Source organism: Malaya genurostris, chromosome 2, assembly GCF_030247185.1.
Source record: "Malaya genurostris strain Urasoe2022 chromosome 2, Malgen_1.1, whole genome shotgun sequence".
Lineage (NCBI taxonomy): Eukaryota > Metazoa > Arthropoda > Insecta > Diptera > Culicidae > Malaya > Malaya genurostris.
In genome coordinates this window covers 154,713,886-154,732,061 of record NC_080571.1, presented here as the reverse complement: position 1 = coordinate 154,732,061, position 18,176 = coordinate 154,713,886, and the positions used below count along the sequence as shown (strand labels likewise).

Below are 18,176 nucleotides of genomic sequence, written 5' to 3'. Positions count from 1 at the left end.
CTCTGCTATGTATTATTGAGTACGCAATGGAACGATGATGTATAGTGAAACATGATCGTGTGTATTCAGGGCGATGATTGATTTTTTCCGTCCTTGATTATAAGATTATGTGATTTATTTTACACTTTAGCATACGATTTTAAACGCTATTTTGAAGTGGATAATCAGTTTTATTCATCCATCCAACCCACTCGTTGCGCCACTTTAAATGATAAGTAATGAGATTGACTTTAAAGTATTCCGAGGTAATTTGTGTAGTTCAACACACACAATTCAATATCTACGAGACATTTATACTTTTTAACTCCAGTAGAATCAAAAATTAAACTGTAAATCAAATGGATCTAAAGAATGGTTCAGTAATTTTTTTTTTGTTTTCTTTTGGTTAAAATTCTGAATTTGAAAGGATTTTCGGATTTCAAAAAACAACATAAATTTTCAACTTACGATAAGGTTTTTCGATTTTTTTTTTCTTCAGATCGTTTATTTGATATGGCACATAGCTTTAGCTCAGAGTTGCCGGAGTCTGTATTGTATTTTTCGTACAATATAATTACAATTATTATTTAACATATATGCATACACATACAAGGTTGGTGGGAGAGCTAAAGAGTGGGGAATACAATTATGATTAAACTATAGAAAATTGAAGGTTAGTGTTAAAAAAGGGAGCCGAACTACTGGCGGTTATTCCAGGTTAGTATGGAAAAAACAAATAGTTACATACACACTCAAACAATATACAATAACACAAAACATATAATAATAATTTAATAACTTCAAAGTCTTCGTGTAATCTTCATTTCATTTGGGCTCAAAATTTCCGATGTGTGGTTACCAAAAACCAATCAGTACGTCACAAGATGGCATTTTGGGGAAAGAAGAACTGCTAAGGATGTAAATAAAGAGAAGCAGTAACTAGATTGATAAATAAATAGTTTTCAGAAAGATGTAAATCTAGTACATATAAGTGCAATCGCGACTTGCTAGTACATCTCGCACCGGCACATTGGGTGGCCTACCTCGGGCCCAAAGAGAGTCTCTTAACTGTAATATTGCGAAACTCGATGCTCGATGTCGTGGTAACCATTGCCACAAGCGCAGATACCATTCTTCGCCAGAGATGCGTACCCATCTCGGAGTGATTAGACATAAGTCAAGACATTACACGAATGAAATCGCAACCCACTTGCACCTCCTCAAACCGAGGTTTCGTCAATACCTTCGGTATAATAGAGTATAGCCAACGTCCTAGGTCTCCATTGCTCCATGAAGCTTGCCAACTTTCGAGTGTCTTCTGACGAGAAGTGCTGAAAAATTCGTTGAAGCAGATTGGTCTTTCGTTAATATCACCCTCTAATGCGCCCACTTTAGCCAATAAGTCTGCCTTTTCATTGCCCGGAATAGAGCAATGAGAAGGGACCCAGACTAACGACATTAAATAAGACCGCTCAGATAAAGCTCTCAAATGTTCCCGCATTTTTTCCAGGAATTAATTTCGAATTTGGATATTTTGAAACGAGTGAAGAAACGATTATTGCTCTATATATCCACGAAAAATGAAATGAAATGTCTAGAAAAAATGTAATTTAATTTCCCAGTTGGCGCCTTTCAGAGTATTGCACAACTCGTCGAGTCCACCAGAAATTACCCTGGAACGAAATGTATTGACAGCAAGTGGACATATTGATATGAAAATATTTTCTGCCTTTATAGGCAGAAAATAATAACATATGACTTTATAGGCAGAAAATAATAACGATACGACTCATCAATTCACCTTCTTACTATAGCTGTTACCGAAAAGCGAAAAAAAAGGGTTGGGCGGATACGTAAGTAGAGCCACTTACTCGTATTCCGCGGGAATGAAAGATGCTCTTCCAACCATAATATCCAGTGCATGGATGAAGCATATCGCTATACATGCTTGAACCCGCCTGATGGTTTGTTTGAGAAGGGCGCGTCAGAATCATGTCAAACCTTCAGAAGGAAACAAGTTTCCTTCAAGTGACTTGGGCTGGCTATCCACAATCCCTCGTCCAGTCATCAATTCGTCCGATGCCCTGATGCTCCCTCCTCTTTACGCCCCCGTGCAAAATATTTTATGTTGATAAATACAATGAAACATAGTGTAATGAAATTAATATAACATAAAATGATATAATAGATTACAAAATAATATAATATAACATAATATAATACAATATATTTTAGTTTAATATAATATAATACAATGTCATACAATATAATATAATATATTACAAAACATGATATAAAATAACAGTTAATATAGAGTGTCAGTAATGCTCTTCTATCTTCGCAATACTGCAGGAAGTAGAATATTTCTCTTCTAATAACAATAATAATATCTACATCTATAAAAATAATATATGTTATTATTATTATATATTATTATTATTATTATTCTAATTATTATTATTAATAATAATAATAATAATAAATATAATTATGAAAATAACAATAAAAAACAATATAATATAGTACAATGAATTATATAATAAATAATAGAATAAATAAAATGATATGTTGCGATATGCTATGACATTATATTACTTGAATTTATATGTCATTTCTCATCCTCTCATTCTGCCATCAACGCATTCCATAGACCATTTGTCACCACAGACACACGTGTAGGCATGAAACAGGAACCAGTGCGAACCAAGCTCACTTTGTGACGACCTTGATATTTAGTTTACTTTAAAAATGATAACTTATAAGGAAAACAAATTTATATTTTGCACAGAGGTACGTAGTACTACTCATAATAAACCCTATAATATAATATAATATAATATAATATAATACAACATAATGCAATACAATATAACATAATATAATAGAATGTTACTGTTAGCTATAGAAAGAAGGTGAATTGATGAGTCATATCGGGGCTACTGTAAGTCTACCCGCATCCACTGGCAAGTCCTTGAACTGATGGTGGCTTCACTTCACATCACATCACATCACATAAGTAAGCAAACAGTTTTGAGTAGCTCTAATGCTTTAAAAACTTGTGAACCTGTTCCTCAATCCATACGACGAACCCTTCAAGATTTTAATAATTCGATGGAATGAATTTTTTTTTCAAAAAAACCTTATGCTGGCAACAAGGATCACATTCGGACACATTTTTGGAAAACCTTTTCACGCTTTTCATAGAAAATCAACGAATTTCATATAACCGATGTTTACTGTTTATTTTTAAAGTGTAGGTTTACAGAAATCATTCTTAACATAATGTTCGCATTCCAAGATCAAATTTGATAACATTTCAAACATACTTGAACATTTTATAGCAGAAATTTTGAATTTGAGCCCATTTTCAAAACGATCAATTTGTTTCTTGGCAGTTTACACTGTGTATATATCCTAGAAACACTAAAAGCAATGTTCTTTAAATTAATATTCATCGGAACTAAACGTTATGAATCTAGTTTCCTCATAGGCATCTACAATATGAGAACCATTCATCAAATGCTCATCTCATGAAGCAAGCGGACATATTCATGAACTAATGAACGAACGAAGCTGCTCTCCTTGCTTGGGTTGCGCTGTGAATTCTACCTGACATACGAATGTGTGTGAATAGCACAGCTGGTGAAACCCTTTTGTTCATATTCGTTGCTTCAATTTGTGGTGTTCACCATGAGCACTTAGAACCAATCAAATAACCTTGCAGAAGCATCTCGGTTCAGCCGTCTCTGAGAAAAGTTAGTGCACTTATTTTCACAATTTTTTGCACATTTTACCCCATAATTCCGGAACCGGAAGTCGGATCCAAATAATATTCAGGAATTTTGTATGGGACCACAAAATCTTTCATTTTAATCTAAGTTTGTGAAAATCGGTTCAGCCATCTCCGAGAAAAGTTAGTGCAAAAAAACGTTACATACGCACATACGCACACACACACACACACACACACACACACACACACACACACACACACACACACACACACACACACACACACACACACACACACACACACACACACATACACAGACATTTTGCGTACTCGACGAACTGAGTCGAATGGTATATTAATCCACCTAGCAGTGAGATGATACCTTTTTTTATCAATCCGCATGTGTGTTTTGCATGGATATTCTTCGGTGTTTTAGTTCTCATGACATTATTTTAATTATCGTCGTTTTAAACGGCAAATTGAGATTTTAATCACTCATAAACCTGTAATGTCGAAACTGCAAATCGTATCGAATTTCATTTTAAAAACTCATCATCTGTAATTCCAGAATCGGATAAAATTCAATTAAAAAAATCAGTTATTTGTGGGTGAAGACATCTATAAGATTACATAACCCGAATCAGAGATGTTCTTTCTATATTTCATATATCTATATGAACGAATAAATTCCAATCAGCATTCTCGTTGTTTGGGATTTGTTATGAGAACTGCTAAGCGCTTCACACTGTCTACTTCATGTACTGTCTGAAGTCGTTGTACTGCTCACTTGTTCGCTCAACACTTGAATACTGCTCGGTGATATGGAACCTTCACGATGTCAAGGCAATTCAATTCGTTTGTTTCGCTCTTCGCCAATTGCCCTGAAATAACCCTCTTCAGCTGCCGAGTTACGAAAGCCGTGGAATGCTTATCGGCCTCGATACTTTGCAAGTGGACCGTGACCTGTTCCGTGCAATGCTGATTACCGATGTCTTGACGAACAATATTGATTACCCAGCACTTCTTAGTTAAATTAACATCAACGTTCGTTCTACAGCTTTTCGCAACAAACACCTCCTCAGATTGCTTCTACGTAGTTCTAACTACATAATCAACGGTGCCGTTATTGGATTGCAACGAACCTTCAATGGTGTATCAATATGATTCGATTTTTATTATTCCAGATACCGAATAAAAGATTTTTTTTAGTTATCTTATACGTCGAATGGTATATGACGTACGGCTCTCCGAGCCTCGGTAAAAAGTCGGTTTTCACAGTGATTTCTATATAAAAAAAAACCTGTTTTAATCCACCTAGTGGTGTAATGATGCCTTTCTCATATCAATCATACTATCATATATAATACTGTGGTATTCTTCAAAATAATTTTCTTCGATTCTTAAAAGAATACCCGAAATCGGTTTGTTTGACCGTCTACTGATAAAAACTATCAATTGGAAAACATTTGAGGTCGATTTAGAAATTTTTTTAAGTTTTTTCCCCGTTTTCAGTAATGGTATACAATTTGTAACCCACTTTACCCTATATTTCCGGATCCGGAAGTCGGATCCGCATGAAATTCAGGAATTACGTATGGGACCACAGGACCTTTCATTTGAAAATAAGTTTGTGAAAATCGGTCGCGCCATCTATGAGAAAAGTTAGAACATATATTTTCTTATTTTTGCACATTTTACCCCATAACTCCCGAACCGGAAGTCAGATCCAAATAATATTCAGGAATGTTTTATGGGACCTTAAGACCTTTCATTTGAATCTAAGTTTGTGAAAATCGGTTCAGCCGTCTCTGAGAAAAGTTAGTGCACTTATTTTCACAATTTTTTGCACATTTTACCCCATAATTCCGGAACCGGAAGTCGGATCCAAATAATATTCAGGAATTTTGTATGGGACCACAAAATCTTTCATTTTAATCTAAGTTTGTGAAAATCGGTTCAGCCATCTCCGAGAAAAGTTAGTGCAAAAAAACGTTACATACGCACATACGCACACACACACACACACACACACACACACACACACACACACACACACACACACACACACACACACACACACACACACACACACACACACACACACACATACACAGACATTTTGCGTACTCGACGAACTGAGTCGAATGGTATATTAATCCACCTAGCAGTGAGATGATACCTTTTTTTATCAATCCGCATGTGTGTTTTGCATGAATATTCTTCGGTGTTTTAGTTCTCATGACATTATTTTAATTATCGTCGTTTTAAACGGCAAATTGAGATTTTAATCACTCATAAACCTGTAATGTCGAAACTGCAAATCGTATCGAATTTCATTTTAAAAACTCATCATCTGTAATTCCAGAATCGGATAAAATTCACCAATTTTCTATGGGACCTTAAGTCCTGTAATTTTTGTTTTTGAAGCTCGATTTTGGCTTTTTTGAGAAAATGATTGAGCTTTGAGAAACGATTCGATACTGGAACCGGAATTCTAAAATCGGTGTAGCCGAAATCAGTTAAATTCACCTGAGGAGTTTGTAGACATCTTTGAGAAATTATAGTGCGAATTAAAATTTGGGGGTACATTCCGAATCCAAAAATGAATACCGCTCAAAATGCTATAAATTTATTTGGTAATCGATTATCCAAATCTGTAAACCCGATAAACCTGATTAATTTATGTGAAATGGACATTTTTATACTTATCACCTTGTATCTCTCAAACAAGAAGTCGGATCTGACTAAAAAGTAAGATGTTTTATAGGATTTTAGGACCTCTCATTTGAATCATAGATGATTCATAGATTTCATTTGAATCTTAGATCGGTTCTACGAGAAAAATGAGTTGCCTTATTTTAATTTCGTTTCACTTATCATCCTGTGGTTCCGTAATCAGAAGTCGAATCCAAACGTAATTCAGGAACCTTAATTGGGAGTATATTACTTTTCATATGAATCTGAGTTTGTAGGAAACGGTTTAGCCATTTCCGAGAAAATTTAGTGAAATTATTTGTAACACACGCATTTGCTGATCTCGACGAACTGAGTCGAATGGTATATGGGAGTAATGTTGTTCCAGAATTAATTACTGTAAGTAGTTTAAATCAAAATAATTATGGAATTACTTTCAACTCGAAAATGCTGATATCATCTGGTTTACATATGCCATATTCGAAAGATTATGTTGCCAAAAATGAACCGTGCTAAAATTCTTCCGAGGCAAATTGTCATGAAAAAGGATGCTGTACACAGTCTTTTTGGTACTTAGAAACAATTGTATATAACAGTATAAAAAATCGTGTTTCGCGTTGCTCCCAAGCATTGCTTTGTCATACAGCGCTCAAAACTCCTACTGCTGGAATAGGAGGAAAAGTCGCTGATACAAAAATGTCGATATCTCCGTTGAAAATGGACGGATTTTAACAATCTATGGCTTGTTGGATAGGTATTACCGTGTGGAATCTAAGTATAGAAACATATTCTGTTTTCAAGGTCAAGGGTGACAGATACTGTCAAAAAACTGAAAATTTTGTCATAAAACTACGTATAACTCAAAAAGTAAACATCCGATCTCAAAACCATTCAATAGCGTTCTGGGTGACGGGGAGACCTTTTATTTGCGACTAGTTTGATCAAAATCGGTCCAGCCATCTCTGACATCTCGACCTCTTAGTTGACAACACACGTACAGACACACACACATACACATACACATACATACACACAAATTTAGTGAAATTATTTGTAACACACGCATTTGCTGATCTCGACGAACTGAGTCGAATGGTATATGGGAGTAATGTTGTTCCAGAATTATTTACTGTAAGTAGTTTAAATCAAAATAATTATGAATTACTTTCAACTCGAAAATGCTGATATCATCTGGTTTACATATGCCATATTCGAAAGATTATGTTGCCAAAAATGAACCGTGCTAAAATTCTTCCGAGGCAAATTGTCATGAAAAAGGATGCTGTACACAGTCTTTTTGGTACTTAGAAACAATTGTATATAACAGTATAAAAAATCGTGTTTCGCGTTGCTCCCAAGCATTGCTTTGTCATACAGCGCTCAAAACTCCTACTGCTGGAATAGGAGGAAAAGTCGCTGATACAAAAATGTCGATATCTCCGTTCAAAATGGACGGATTTTAACAATCTATAGCTTGTTGGATAGGTATTACCGTATGGAATCTAAGTGTAGAAACATATTCTGTTTTCAAGGTCAAATGTGACAGATACTGTCAAAAAACTGAAATTTTTTTCATAAAACTACATATAACTCAAAAAGTAAACATCCGATCTCAAAACCATTCAATAGCGTTCTGGGTGACGGGGAGACCTTTTATTTGCGACTAGTTTGATCAAAATCGGTCCAGCCATCTCTGAGATCTTGACCTCTTAGTTGACAACACACATACAGACACACACACATACACATACACACACGGACATTTGCTCAGTTCGTCGAGCGGAATCGATTGGTATATGACATTCGGCCCTCCGGGCCTCGGAAAATTTTTCGAAAGTTTGAGCGAATTCTATACCTAATTTTATATATATATATATATATATATATATATATATATATATATATATATATATATATATATATATAAATCTGTTTTAATCCACCTAGTGGTGTAATGATGCCTTTCTCATGTACATATAATATTGTGGTATTCTATTTGTACTTCCGGAACCGGATACCGGGAACCAGCATAGCCGGAATCGGTTTGTTTAGTTGCCAACTGATAATGACTATCGATTTGTGAAGTTTTGAGACCAGTTTAGAAATATTTTTACGTTTTTTGTTTCGCCGGTTTAAGTGACGGTGTACAATATTGAACACACTTTACCCTATAACTCCGGAACCGGAAGCCGGATCCGGATGAAATGCAGGAATTCCGTACGGGACCGGAAGACCTTTCATTTGAATCTAAGTTTGTGGAAATCGGTCAAACCATAGCTGAGAAAAGTGAGTGAGATCCATTTTGGTATATATGACCACTATTTCCGGAACTTCTGGAACCGGATACCGAGAACCAGGATAGCCGGAATCGATTTGTTTAGTTGCCTACTGATAATGACTATCGATTTGTGTAGTTTTGAGACTAGTTTAGAATTTTTTTACGTTTTTTGTTTCGCCGGTTTAAGTGACGGTGTACAATATTGAAAACACTTTACCCTATAACTCCGAAACCGGAAGTCAGATCTGGATGAAATTCAGGAATTCCGTATGGAACCGGAAGACCTTTCATTTGAATCTAAGTTTGTGGAAATCGGTCAAACCATCGCTGAGAAAAGTGAGTGAGATCCATTTTGGTATATATGACCACTATTTCCGGAACTTCCGGAACCGGATACCGGGAACCAAGATAGCCGGAATCGGTTTGTTTAGTTGCCTACTGATAATGGCTATCGATTTGTGTAGTTTTGAGACCAGTTTAGGATTTTTTTTACGTGTTTTGTTTTGCCGGTTTAAGTGACGGTGTACAATATTGAACACACTTTACCCTATAACTCCGGAACTGGAAGCCGGATCCGGATAAAATTCAGGAATTCCGTATGGGACCGGAAGACCTTTCATTTGAATCTAAGTTTGTCAAAATCGGTTCAGCCATCTCCGAGAAAACCCTTTGAGATTATTTGACTTACACACACACACACACACACACACACACACTCACACACACACACACACATACACACACAGACATTGCTCAGCTCGACGAATTGAGTCGAATGGTATATGACACTTGGCCTTCCGGGCCAATTTTCACTAGTCGGTATTTCAAGTGATTGCATAACCTTTCTATATGAGAAAGGCAAAAAAAGGTAAAAAACAAAACGATTAACACATAAGCAAATCATATTTGTTTCTTCATAGTGTGTCATCTAGCATAGTAGTGCAGATAAATTTTATTATAATTTCATTCAGTAAACTTTTGCAAACTTTTTATAACCTTATTTTGATTTTCAGGGTAATCGTAAAAAAATTTACACAGTTCCACGCAAGGAACGTATTAATGAACATACTTACCAGATGTCTAGATGGACTCCGGTTATAAAGGATATTATGGAAGATGCGATTGACAACAAGTTAGACGAACGCCATTTTCCTTTTCTAGGTGGAAGGAAAACAGCTGGATTCCATGCACCTACAAGGTAAGGGCAGATTTAATATTAAAATGAGCAAACATTTAATTTAAACTTACCAATGAAATTTGAAGGGCGGTTCCAATCAACTAATGAATGTATTTGTAGATTATTCAGGGATAATTAGTTTTTAAATAAGTTTACGTTTTCTCACTATAAATAAAGCCGTGTATGACACAGCTTCATGTTATATTGGGCCGTATGAATATAACGTAGCATGCTTGAATTTCGGTAGTAAATGCTACATGTGGTTCACGTTCCTGTCAAAAGCAAAGACTTTACACGTTCCTGTCAAAAGCAAAGACACAACAACTCTCGAACACGCTGCAAACTGTGGTGTTTACCACAATTTTTCGGTAGGTAGCTCTAGAGGTTGCTACTCGTGTGTGAAGCTGAAATAATAAACAAAGTTGCATTTTTGCAGCATTAAGTACGTTTCTTGCTTTGTGCATACTTCCAGCTCTTCCGGCCCTGTGGCGATACGACATGCAGTAAATGCTTAAATTCGAAGGCAGGATAACTACATGTTCGAACTTGTTTTTTTATTCATACCATACCACGATATACTATGTGGACTTTGTTTTTTAGAAGATACTACAAACAACAGACTTTATGACATTTTATTCATGCGGCCAATTATCAGTAAGGCAGTCAGTGTTTTTTTACAAGGTGAAATGCATTTACGCACAGAGTGTGGGACTCTCCACCGAACTACCACTGTATAATTGGAACTAACCACTAGACACCTTGGATCTCCAACCCTACTTCCCCGGAACTACCCGTGGTAGAGGCTATCGGTGCTCAAAGCACCCTTCCCGGACTTATGCATCGTCATGGACGTCTGCGTCGTTCTCACCTATATTTGGGGCATTCATCTCGATTTTTAGCCACTCATTTCGCTACAGGGGATCGACCAGGAGGATGTCGAGGCAGTCAATGTGTTTCTAGTCTAACATACTGTGCTTTAAATGACTACCGAGCAGAGTCTCCACAACTACACCGATATTGGAGGAAAATCCCTTAAACAAGAGGTACTCATTCGTCGAAAGAAAATCGCGAAGAGTAAAAAACCAATTTGTATTAACTTTGTACAGTCAGACAGAGTTACTCAATCAAAAATTATTCAATGTCATGTAAAGCTCATTGCTGTTTATATGTATCCATGGGCACTCGTCGTCATCCACTCAATTTACGAATACTTCTTCACTCTCCTTCACTTACTGATACGCCTTGTTTGCTATGCGCGTTTTCTTCTGGTGCTTCCCTTATGATTCAAGAATAATACTGATATATATTTGTGCTCAGAGTACCTAAAACTTTTCATCCTAGATTTCTTTTGACGTGAATACGTCTTACTCTAGTATGGGCCTTTTTTTCAAAATTCGCTCAATGGAAGGATGGGTAGAAATATCTCGAGTGGAACTAAACGCTACAAAACAATTCTTTCTCCATGCTATCAGAAATGTGATTAGCAATTTATGATAAAATTTTCAACGGTGTAAATAACTCAGAAAGAAAATTTTATAATTTTTTTGGGAACAATTTGGGAAGCTCATCACGCTTGCTACTGCTTCTGAAATTAGTTCAAGATTACAATTTCAGAAATAAAAACTATGACTCTGAGACTGAAATTAGTTCCTTAATTTATATTCGAGACTCGAATACAAAAATCTGATTGTTTTTTTTATTAACACTCCGAATACCAAGAGGGTAAAAAGTTACGTGGACTACCAAGGGTATCATGAAAAGTGGGAACACTAATTTTGACTGATTATATCTTAGCCATTTTTGGACCGATTTCAAAACTTTTTTTACTATTAGAAAGATAAATTCATTTGGAATAAAACCCATTTGAAACGATCGAAAACCGAATATTCTATTCAAAGTTATTATAAAAAAGTGCTGACTTTGGCTGGCCATATCTCACCTATTAGAAGACCGATTTTGAAAATTTGTTTATCTATTATTTTTGATATGTCTATGATAACATAAATAGAACAGAAAATTTTTCAATTACACTTTGTTAATGAAAGTTATGATTAAAAACGTATCCAAAAGCCCAAGCATGAAATATCGAAAACCTCGTATTTTCGACATATCTTTAAATTCAATGCGACGACATACGCATTTTTATATTCCAACAGCTTGCATTTGGCATCAGCTATGTGTTTTAGAAGAAATTAATTTCAACTTTACTGAAAATGTCTTAAAAAATCGATATTTTCACAGAAATTTGTAATATGAGCATGTAACACTAAATCTCCTCACACATTTCAGACCATGTAAAATATTCAAGATTAAATCTTTCCCACACTTCAGACCACACGCACTTGACAAATTTCCATAAAACACGTACTCGACAAATTTCCACTCGACACCATGTCATGAAACCCAGAAACCCACTTGAAATATAAACTTCACCTACATAAATTAAAATGTCAGCACTTACTTCGACTCAACGAAAAAACCGCGTTCATACGACAACAATAAATAAGGAAACATCAGCGTCAAATATCACCCAAAACAAAACAGTTATGTCATTTCCCGTTTCTCCACGTCCCACACCTCTCTCAAACATACGACATGACCTAGAATAACAGTAACCCAGGAAAACACACTGACTCGAACCGACACTCACGAGAGTTAAACCTGACTACTCTCAACCTCCCCTTTCTGTATCACACTCACACACTTGTCTAGATACATTACTCACTCTCTCCTACTCAAATGCAATACAATGACCGAGACATGTCATTGGTTAAATTAAATTTACGCTGCGCGTTCTAACTCCTCCCCCGGATTTTTAGCAATCCATACTGTAAAAATCAATTAGCTAAGTTAGGAGAGGATAGGATATAAATAAGTGATTGATTTAAATAAAAGATGATTATTCGTTTAAACTTAAAGACATGCTGTTCTTATTAAATGGCGACCGAGTGTTTTTTACGACCAGCGATTCCGTGGTGTGCAAGTGATAGAATTTCTTCCCGGATTCTCGGGACCTGAACTTGTGAAACTATTCGGTTTCAGTTAAAGTGCTATCGACTGTTTTATACGTATATGTGATAAGGCGAAGACAATCAAAGGAATAAATTCTAACGAAAAAATGATCAGGATTCAAAATTCGGAACAGTGCAAAAGTGCCTATTTTTCTCCAAGGAAGTTACTACTGTTTCAAAGAAATTGACTTATGAAACAGTTGCATACCTGTAAAAAGTGTTCCTGGCATTCCACAGTGGTGGCAACAAGTTCCTATTATCGGTGATTTGGTGAAGTGAGCAATTTGGCTTTCTGTAGACAAATTTCCAAACGAAAGCTTAGGACCCAGAACCTGGTCCCAGTTAACCATTCAAAAGTGAAGGAAATCAAAACCAAACGAAACGTGCGCGTAATAAACAAAGTTGTGCATCTACCGAACGAAATGTGCGCCGTAACAAATAAAGTTGTGCATCTACCAAACGAAATGTGCGCTTAATAAACAAAGTTGTGCAGCTACCGAACTTGGAATTTGGAATCTACCGAATTTAGCTAAATTGGAAGCGGACAGCAACCGAGAGATGGAAAACTTGCAGTCAACAAATCAAAGGTACTTAGCTTAAGTAAGATTAGGACCCCTAGAAAAAAAATTTAATAGAATAAATAACACAAATATTAAAATAAAGATTAAGATGGGTTGGTTTTCGTCAGACGAAACCATCAACAACACATTAGTCCCACAACAGAGAGAAACCGAAGGCATCGCGCTTTGTGCCCTGGTTATAATAATAGTTGGTTATCTGTTATTAAAAGGAATATTTGAATTACATAAACAATTCACAAAAAAATAGCAATCAAGGCCGCACGACAGGTACAATTGGCCAACGTTTGAATTACTTACTCAAAAAAAAAAATTTTTTTTTGACGATAATGGAAAATTTTTATAACGAAAAATGGCCTTTAACGGTCAAAGAGAAATTAAATGAAATTAAAATTCGTACCGAGGAAAAACGCAAACAGGCGATTCCCGACAAACACAAATGTGGTTACGCATGTATATTCATGTCTAGAAAACTACATACCATATCTTATAAATGTGAAAAGAACGATTTTTTCTTTTGAAAAAAAAATTTTTTTTATAAAATATGTATTAAATTTTTTTATATAAATGTTATATATATCCAAGCGAAAGTGAAATGCAAAATTATAAGGAGCTAGAAAAACTCCACATTTATGTAAAGAAGTCTATCAACACGAAACTATCAGAAAAATTACTCGAAGAAAAATTGAATCGATGCCAAGAATTAAAAATAGACCTTGAAAATTTATTTATAAAGGAACAAGAAATTATCGACGACAAGACTTTCCACAACTTAGTAAAAAATACTAGACTGTGGACAGACGAAATTTGCGAAATAATAAAATTTAAACTCACATGCATTAGAGCAACCAAAAACGACACAATGACACAAACAACAACACCGTTTGACTTACGTCAGGCGACGGCTCTTATCCAACCTTACGACGGTTGCCCCGAGAACCTAGATACATTTATTGACTCAGCTAGATTGCTGAATGAGTTAGTTTCGCCAGACCACATGGCCATGGCAATAAAATTTTTAAAAACCAGACTGTCAGGAAAAGTCAGACAAGGTATCCCTGAAACAGTCGATACAATAAATAACTTAATAGAAACCATCAAAGATAGATGTAAAGGCAACCTCACTCCAGAACTAATAATATCAAAAATCAACAATCTTAAACAAAAGAACTCAATTAACAATTTCTGCGAGGAAATCGACATCCTTTGTGGAAAATAATACTTAGAGCTGGAAACTTCAGCACTCTACAAGAAGCTATACAAAAGGCACAAGAGTGTGAAGTTAACGAAAACACATACTCCCAAATTTTGAACACTAGACTTGCTAATCAACAGCACAAAAATAACTATTTGAGAGGAGGTATGTCGTACGGGCCTCCCAGAAGACATTTCAACATCCATAATCAATATGTACCACATCAATCTAACGATTATAAAAGTAGTAATAATAACAATTATAATAACCGTAATAACCATTATTTTAGAAACTATAACCCACATTTTAAAAAATACGAGACTGTGGACAGACGAAATTTGCGAAATAATAAAATTTAAACTCACATGCATTAGAGCAACCAAAAACGACACAATGACACAAACAACAACACCGTTTGACTTACGTCAGGCGACGGCTCTTATCCAACCTTACGACGGTTCCCCCGAGAACCTAGATACATTTATTGACTCAGCTAGATTGCTGAATGAGTTAGTTTCGCCAGACCACATGGCCATGGCAATAAAATTTTTAAAAACCAGACTGTCAGGAAAAGTCAGACAAGGTATCCCTGAAACAGTCGATACAATAAATAACTTAATAGAAATAATCAAAGATAGATGTAAAGGCAACCTCACTCCAGAACTAATAATATCAAAAATCAACAATCTTAAACAAAAGAACTCAATTAACAATTTCTGCGAGGAAATCGACATCCTTTGTGGAAAATAATACTTAGAGCTGGAAACTTCAGCACTCTACAAGAAGCTATACAAAAGGCACAAGAGTGTGAAGTTAACGAAAACACATACTCCCAAATTTTGAACACTAGACTTGCTAATCAACAGCACAAAAATAACTATTTGAGAGGAGGTATGTCGTACGGGCCTCCCAGAAGACATTTCAACATCCATAATCAATATGTACCACATCAATCTAACGATTATAAAAGTAGTAATAATAACAATTATAATAACCGTAATAACCATTATTTTAGAAACTATAACCCACATTTTAACAATAATCAAACTTTCGATAGAAACAGTAACCCTAGATTTCAAGGTAGATACCAGAGAAGGAACTACCAAAACCAAAATATCCACCAAAGGTATGGAAATCCTAAAATGTATATAGCTAATGCGGAAGAACCAATCGATGTTGATTCGCCTAACTACCCAAATAATAATCACCCAATACACAATTACAAAGGTATAGAAATGCATAATACAACGCCAAATTACGGTACACAATATCAAACTTATCCACCACAAAATATTAACCAATACCCAACGAACCAAAATTTTTTAGAAAGACCTTGTATACCATGAATATACACACCGCTAATTTTATCAAAGTAGGTATAAGAATGACAAATTCAATATGCACATTTATTATAGATTCAGGTGCAGATATATCAGTATTTAAAGCAAACAAAATATCTCCACAACAACCAATCAATATAAATAATAAAATTAAACTTACCGGAATTACCGATGGCGAGATAGAAACCATCGCATCAACAGAAACAGAATTAATATTTAACAACGAAGTTTCTATTAAACATAGATTCCACCTAGTAAGCCCAAATTTTCCTATTTCTACAAACGGCATCTTAGGTAGAGATTTCCTCTCGGCTAATAAATGCCTAATAGATTATGAATGTTGGATATTAAACTTTACAATTAATAATATTCCAATAGCAATACCGATTCAAGATACAATCGATAAAAACTACATTATACCAGGAAGATGCGAAGTTATCAGAATAATGCAAAATTTAAATATCAGTGAGGACATGGTACTACACTTACAGAAAATTAAACAAGGGTTATTTTGCGCAAGCGCAATTATTTCACCACAAAACCAATTCGTAAAAATTATGAATACTGCTTTTGAAAAACAACATGTACAAAAATAACACTAGAAAAAACAAAGTCCTAACTGAACTCGACTTAAACAATGTACCCATATACGCTAAAAACAGCCTGGAAAAATTAATTTCAAATTATTCTGCTATATTTTGCTTACCAGACGAACCAGTTTCGTCAAACAATTTTTATTCACAAAATATTGAACTGAGCGATAGAGTCCCAGTTTACATTCCAAACTACAAAACTATTCACTCACAAAGCAACGAAATTGCAACACAAGTAAACAAAATGTTGAGAGATGATATTATCGAACCATCCATATCACCATATAACAATCCAATTTTACTAGTCCCGAAAAAATCAGAAAATAATAATGCAAAATGGAGATTGGTAGTTGATTTCCGGCAACTTAACAAAAAAATATTAGCCGATAAATTCCCACTGCCAAGAATTGATGCTATCTTAGATCAGCTTGGTAGAGCAAAATATTTTACAACTCTGGATTTAATGTCAGGATTCCATCAAATACCCTTAGAAGTAAACTCTAGGAAATTTACAGCATTTTCTACCCAATCCGGTCACTTTCAATTTAAAAGGTTACCGTTTGGTTTAAATATCAGTCCAAATAGTTTTCAACGAATGATGACAATCGCAATGTCAGGATTAACACCTGAGCATGCTTTTGTATATATAGATGATAGTAGTTGGATGCTCAATTCAACACCACCTTTAGAATTTAGAAAATGTTTTCGAACGCATTAGGAAGTACAACCTTAAATTAAACCTCAATAAGTGTAAATTTTTTAATACAGAAGTAACATATTTAGGTCACAAATTTACAGACAAAGGAATACTACCGGATAGTAATAAATACGAAGCAATAAAAAATTATCCTACGCCAACAAGTAGCGACGACGTGCGAAGATTCGTTGCCTTTTGCAACTATTACAGAAAATTCGTCCCAAATTTCGCAACCATAGCCTACCCATTAAATCAGCTACTAAAGAAAAACCAGAAATTTTCATGGACATTAGAATGCCAGCATGCTTTTGTAACCTTAAAATCCTTCTTAATGTCACCAACAAGGGTGGCAAAAACTCGCTCATAAGATTTGATTTTTCCTATTCATCAGCTCACCACATGATTTACGATGCAATCCGAAAAATGATGGTAAAGATGAAAATCATCGCTGATTTAAACAAACACACTCACCTATACAGAGCACCGCTGACATCAAATTATGATGGTATTGATGGTTCTCAGTTTTGATTTCATAGCATTTAACTCTCATTCATAGTTTTAAAAAGTGAGTACTGAGTTTGGCATCACTTTACCGAGCTACACCGGTGAGTGTATTCTTAAACCACAGAGCTGCCAACACAACCCAGATTTTCGGTTTTGTTTTTGCTGGTACTCAAAACGAACACGAGCATTAATGTACGAAAACAAATGTCGAACCGTAGTGTGATGTATACCATAAACGATTGACTTTCATGTCTCGAGCTAAACACAACTGGCTACTAAAACGAATGCGTTCTCCAGCATGCGAGAACATGTCTTGAGAAATGGATTGAAATGGCATCGATTCAAACATTGGCCGCCCATGGCAACTCTGGTGGGTGGGGAATACAAGCGAGACAGT

The 18,176-nt window shown here is 35.4% G+C and overlaps 1 protein-coding gene across 2 annotated transcripts in view; it reads left to right on the top strand.

Moving 5' to 3' along the window:
• The window catches only part of LOC131429682 (protein ROP), a 609,112-nt gene that overhangs the window by 553,531 nt on the left and 37,405 nt on the right, over positions 1-18,176 (top strand). For both annotated transcript variants that reach the window (XM_058593974.1, XM_058593973.1), the window contains exon 7: positions 9,698-9,882. In XM_058593974.1, the coding sequence (XP_058449957.1) occupies positions 9,698-9,882 (185 nt within the window). The remainder of the gene's footprint in view (positions 1-9,697; positions 9,883-18,176) is intronic.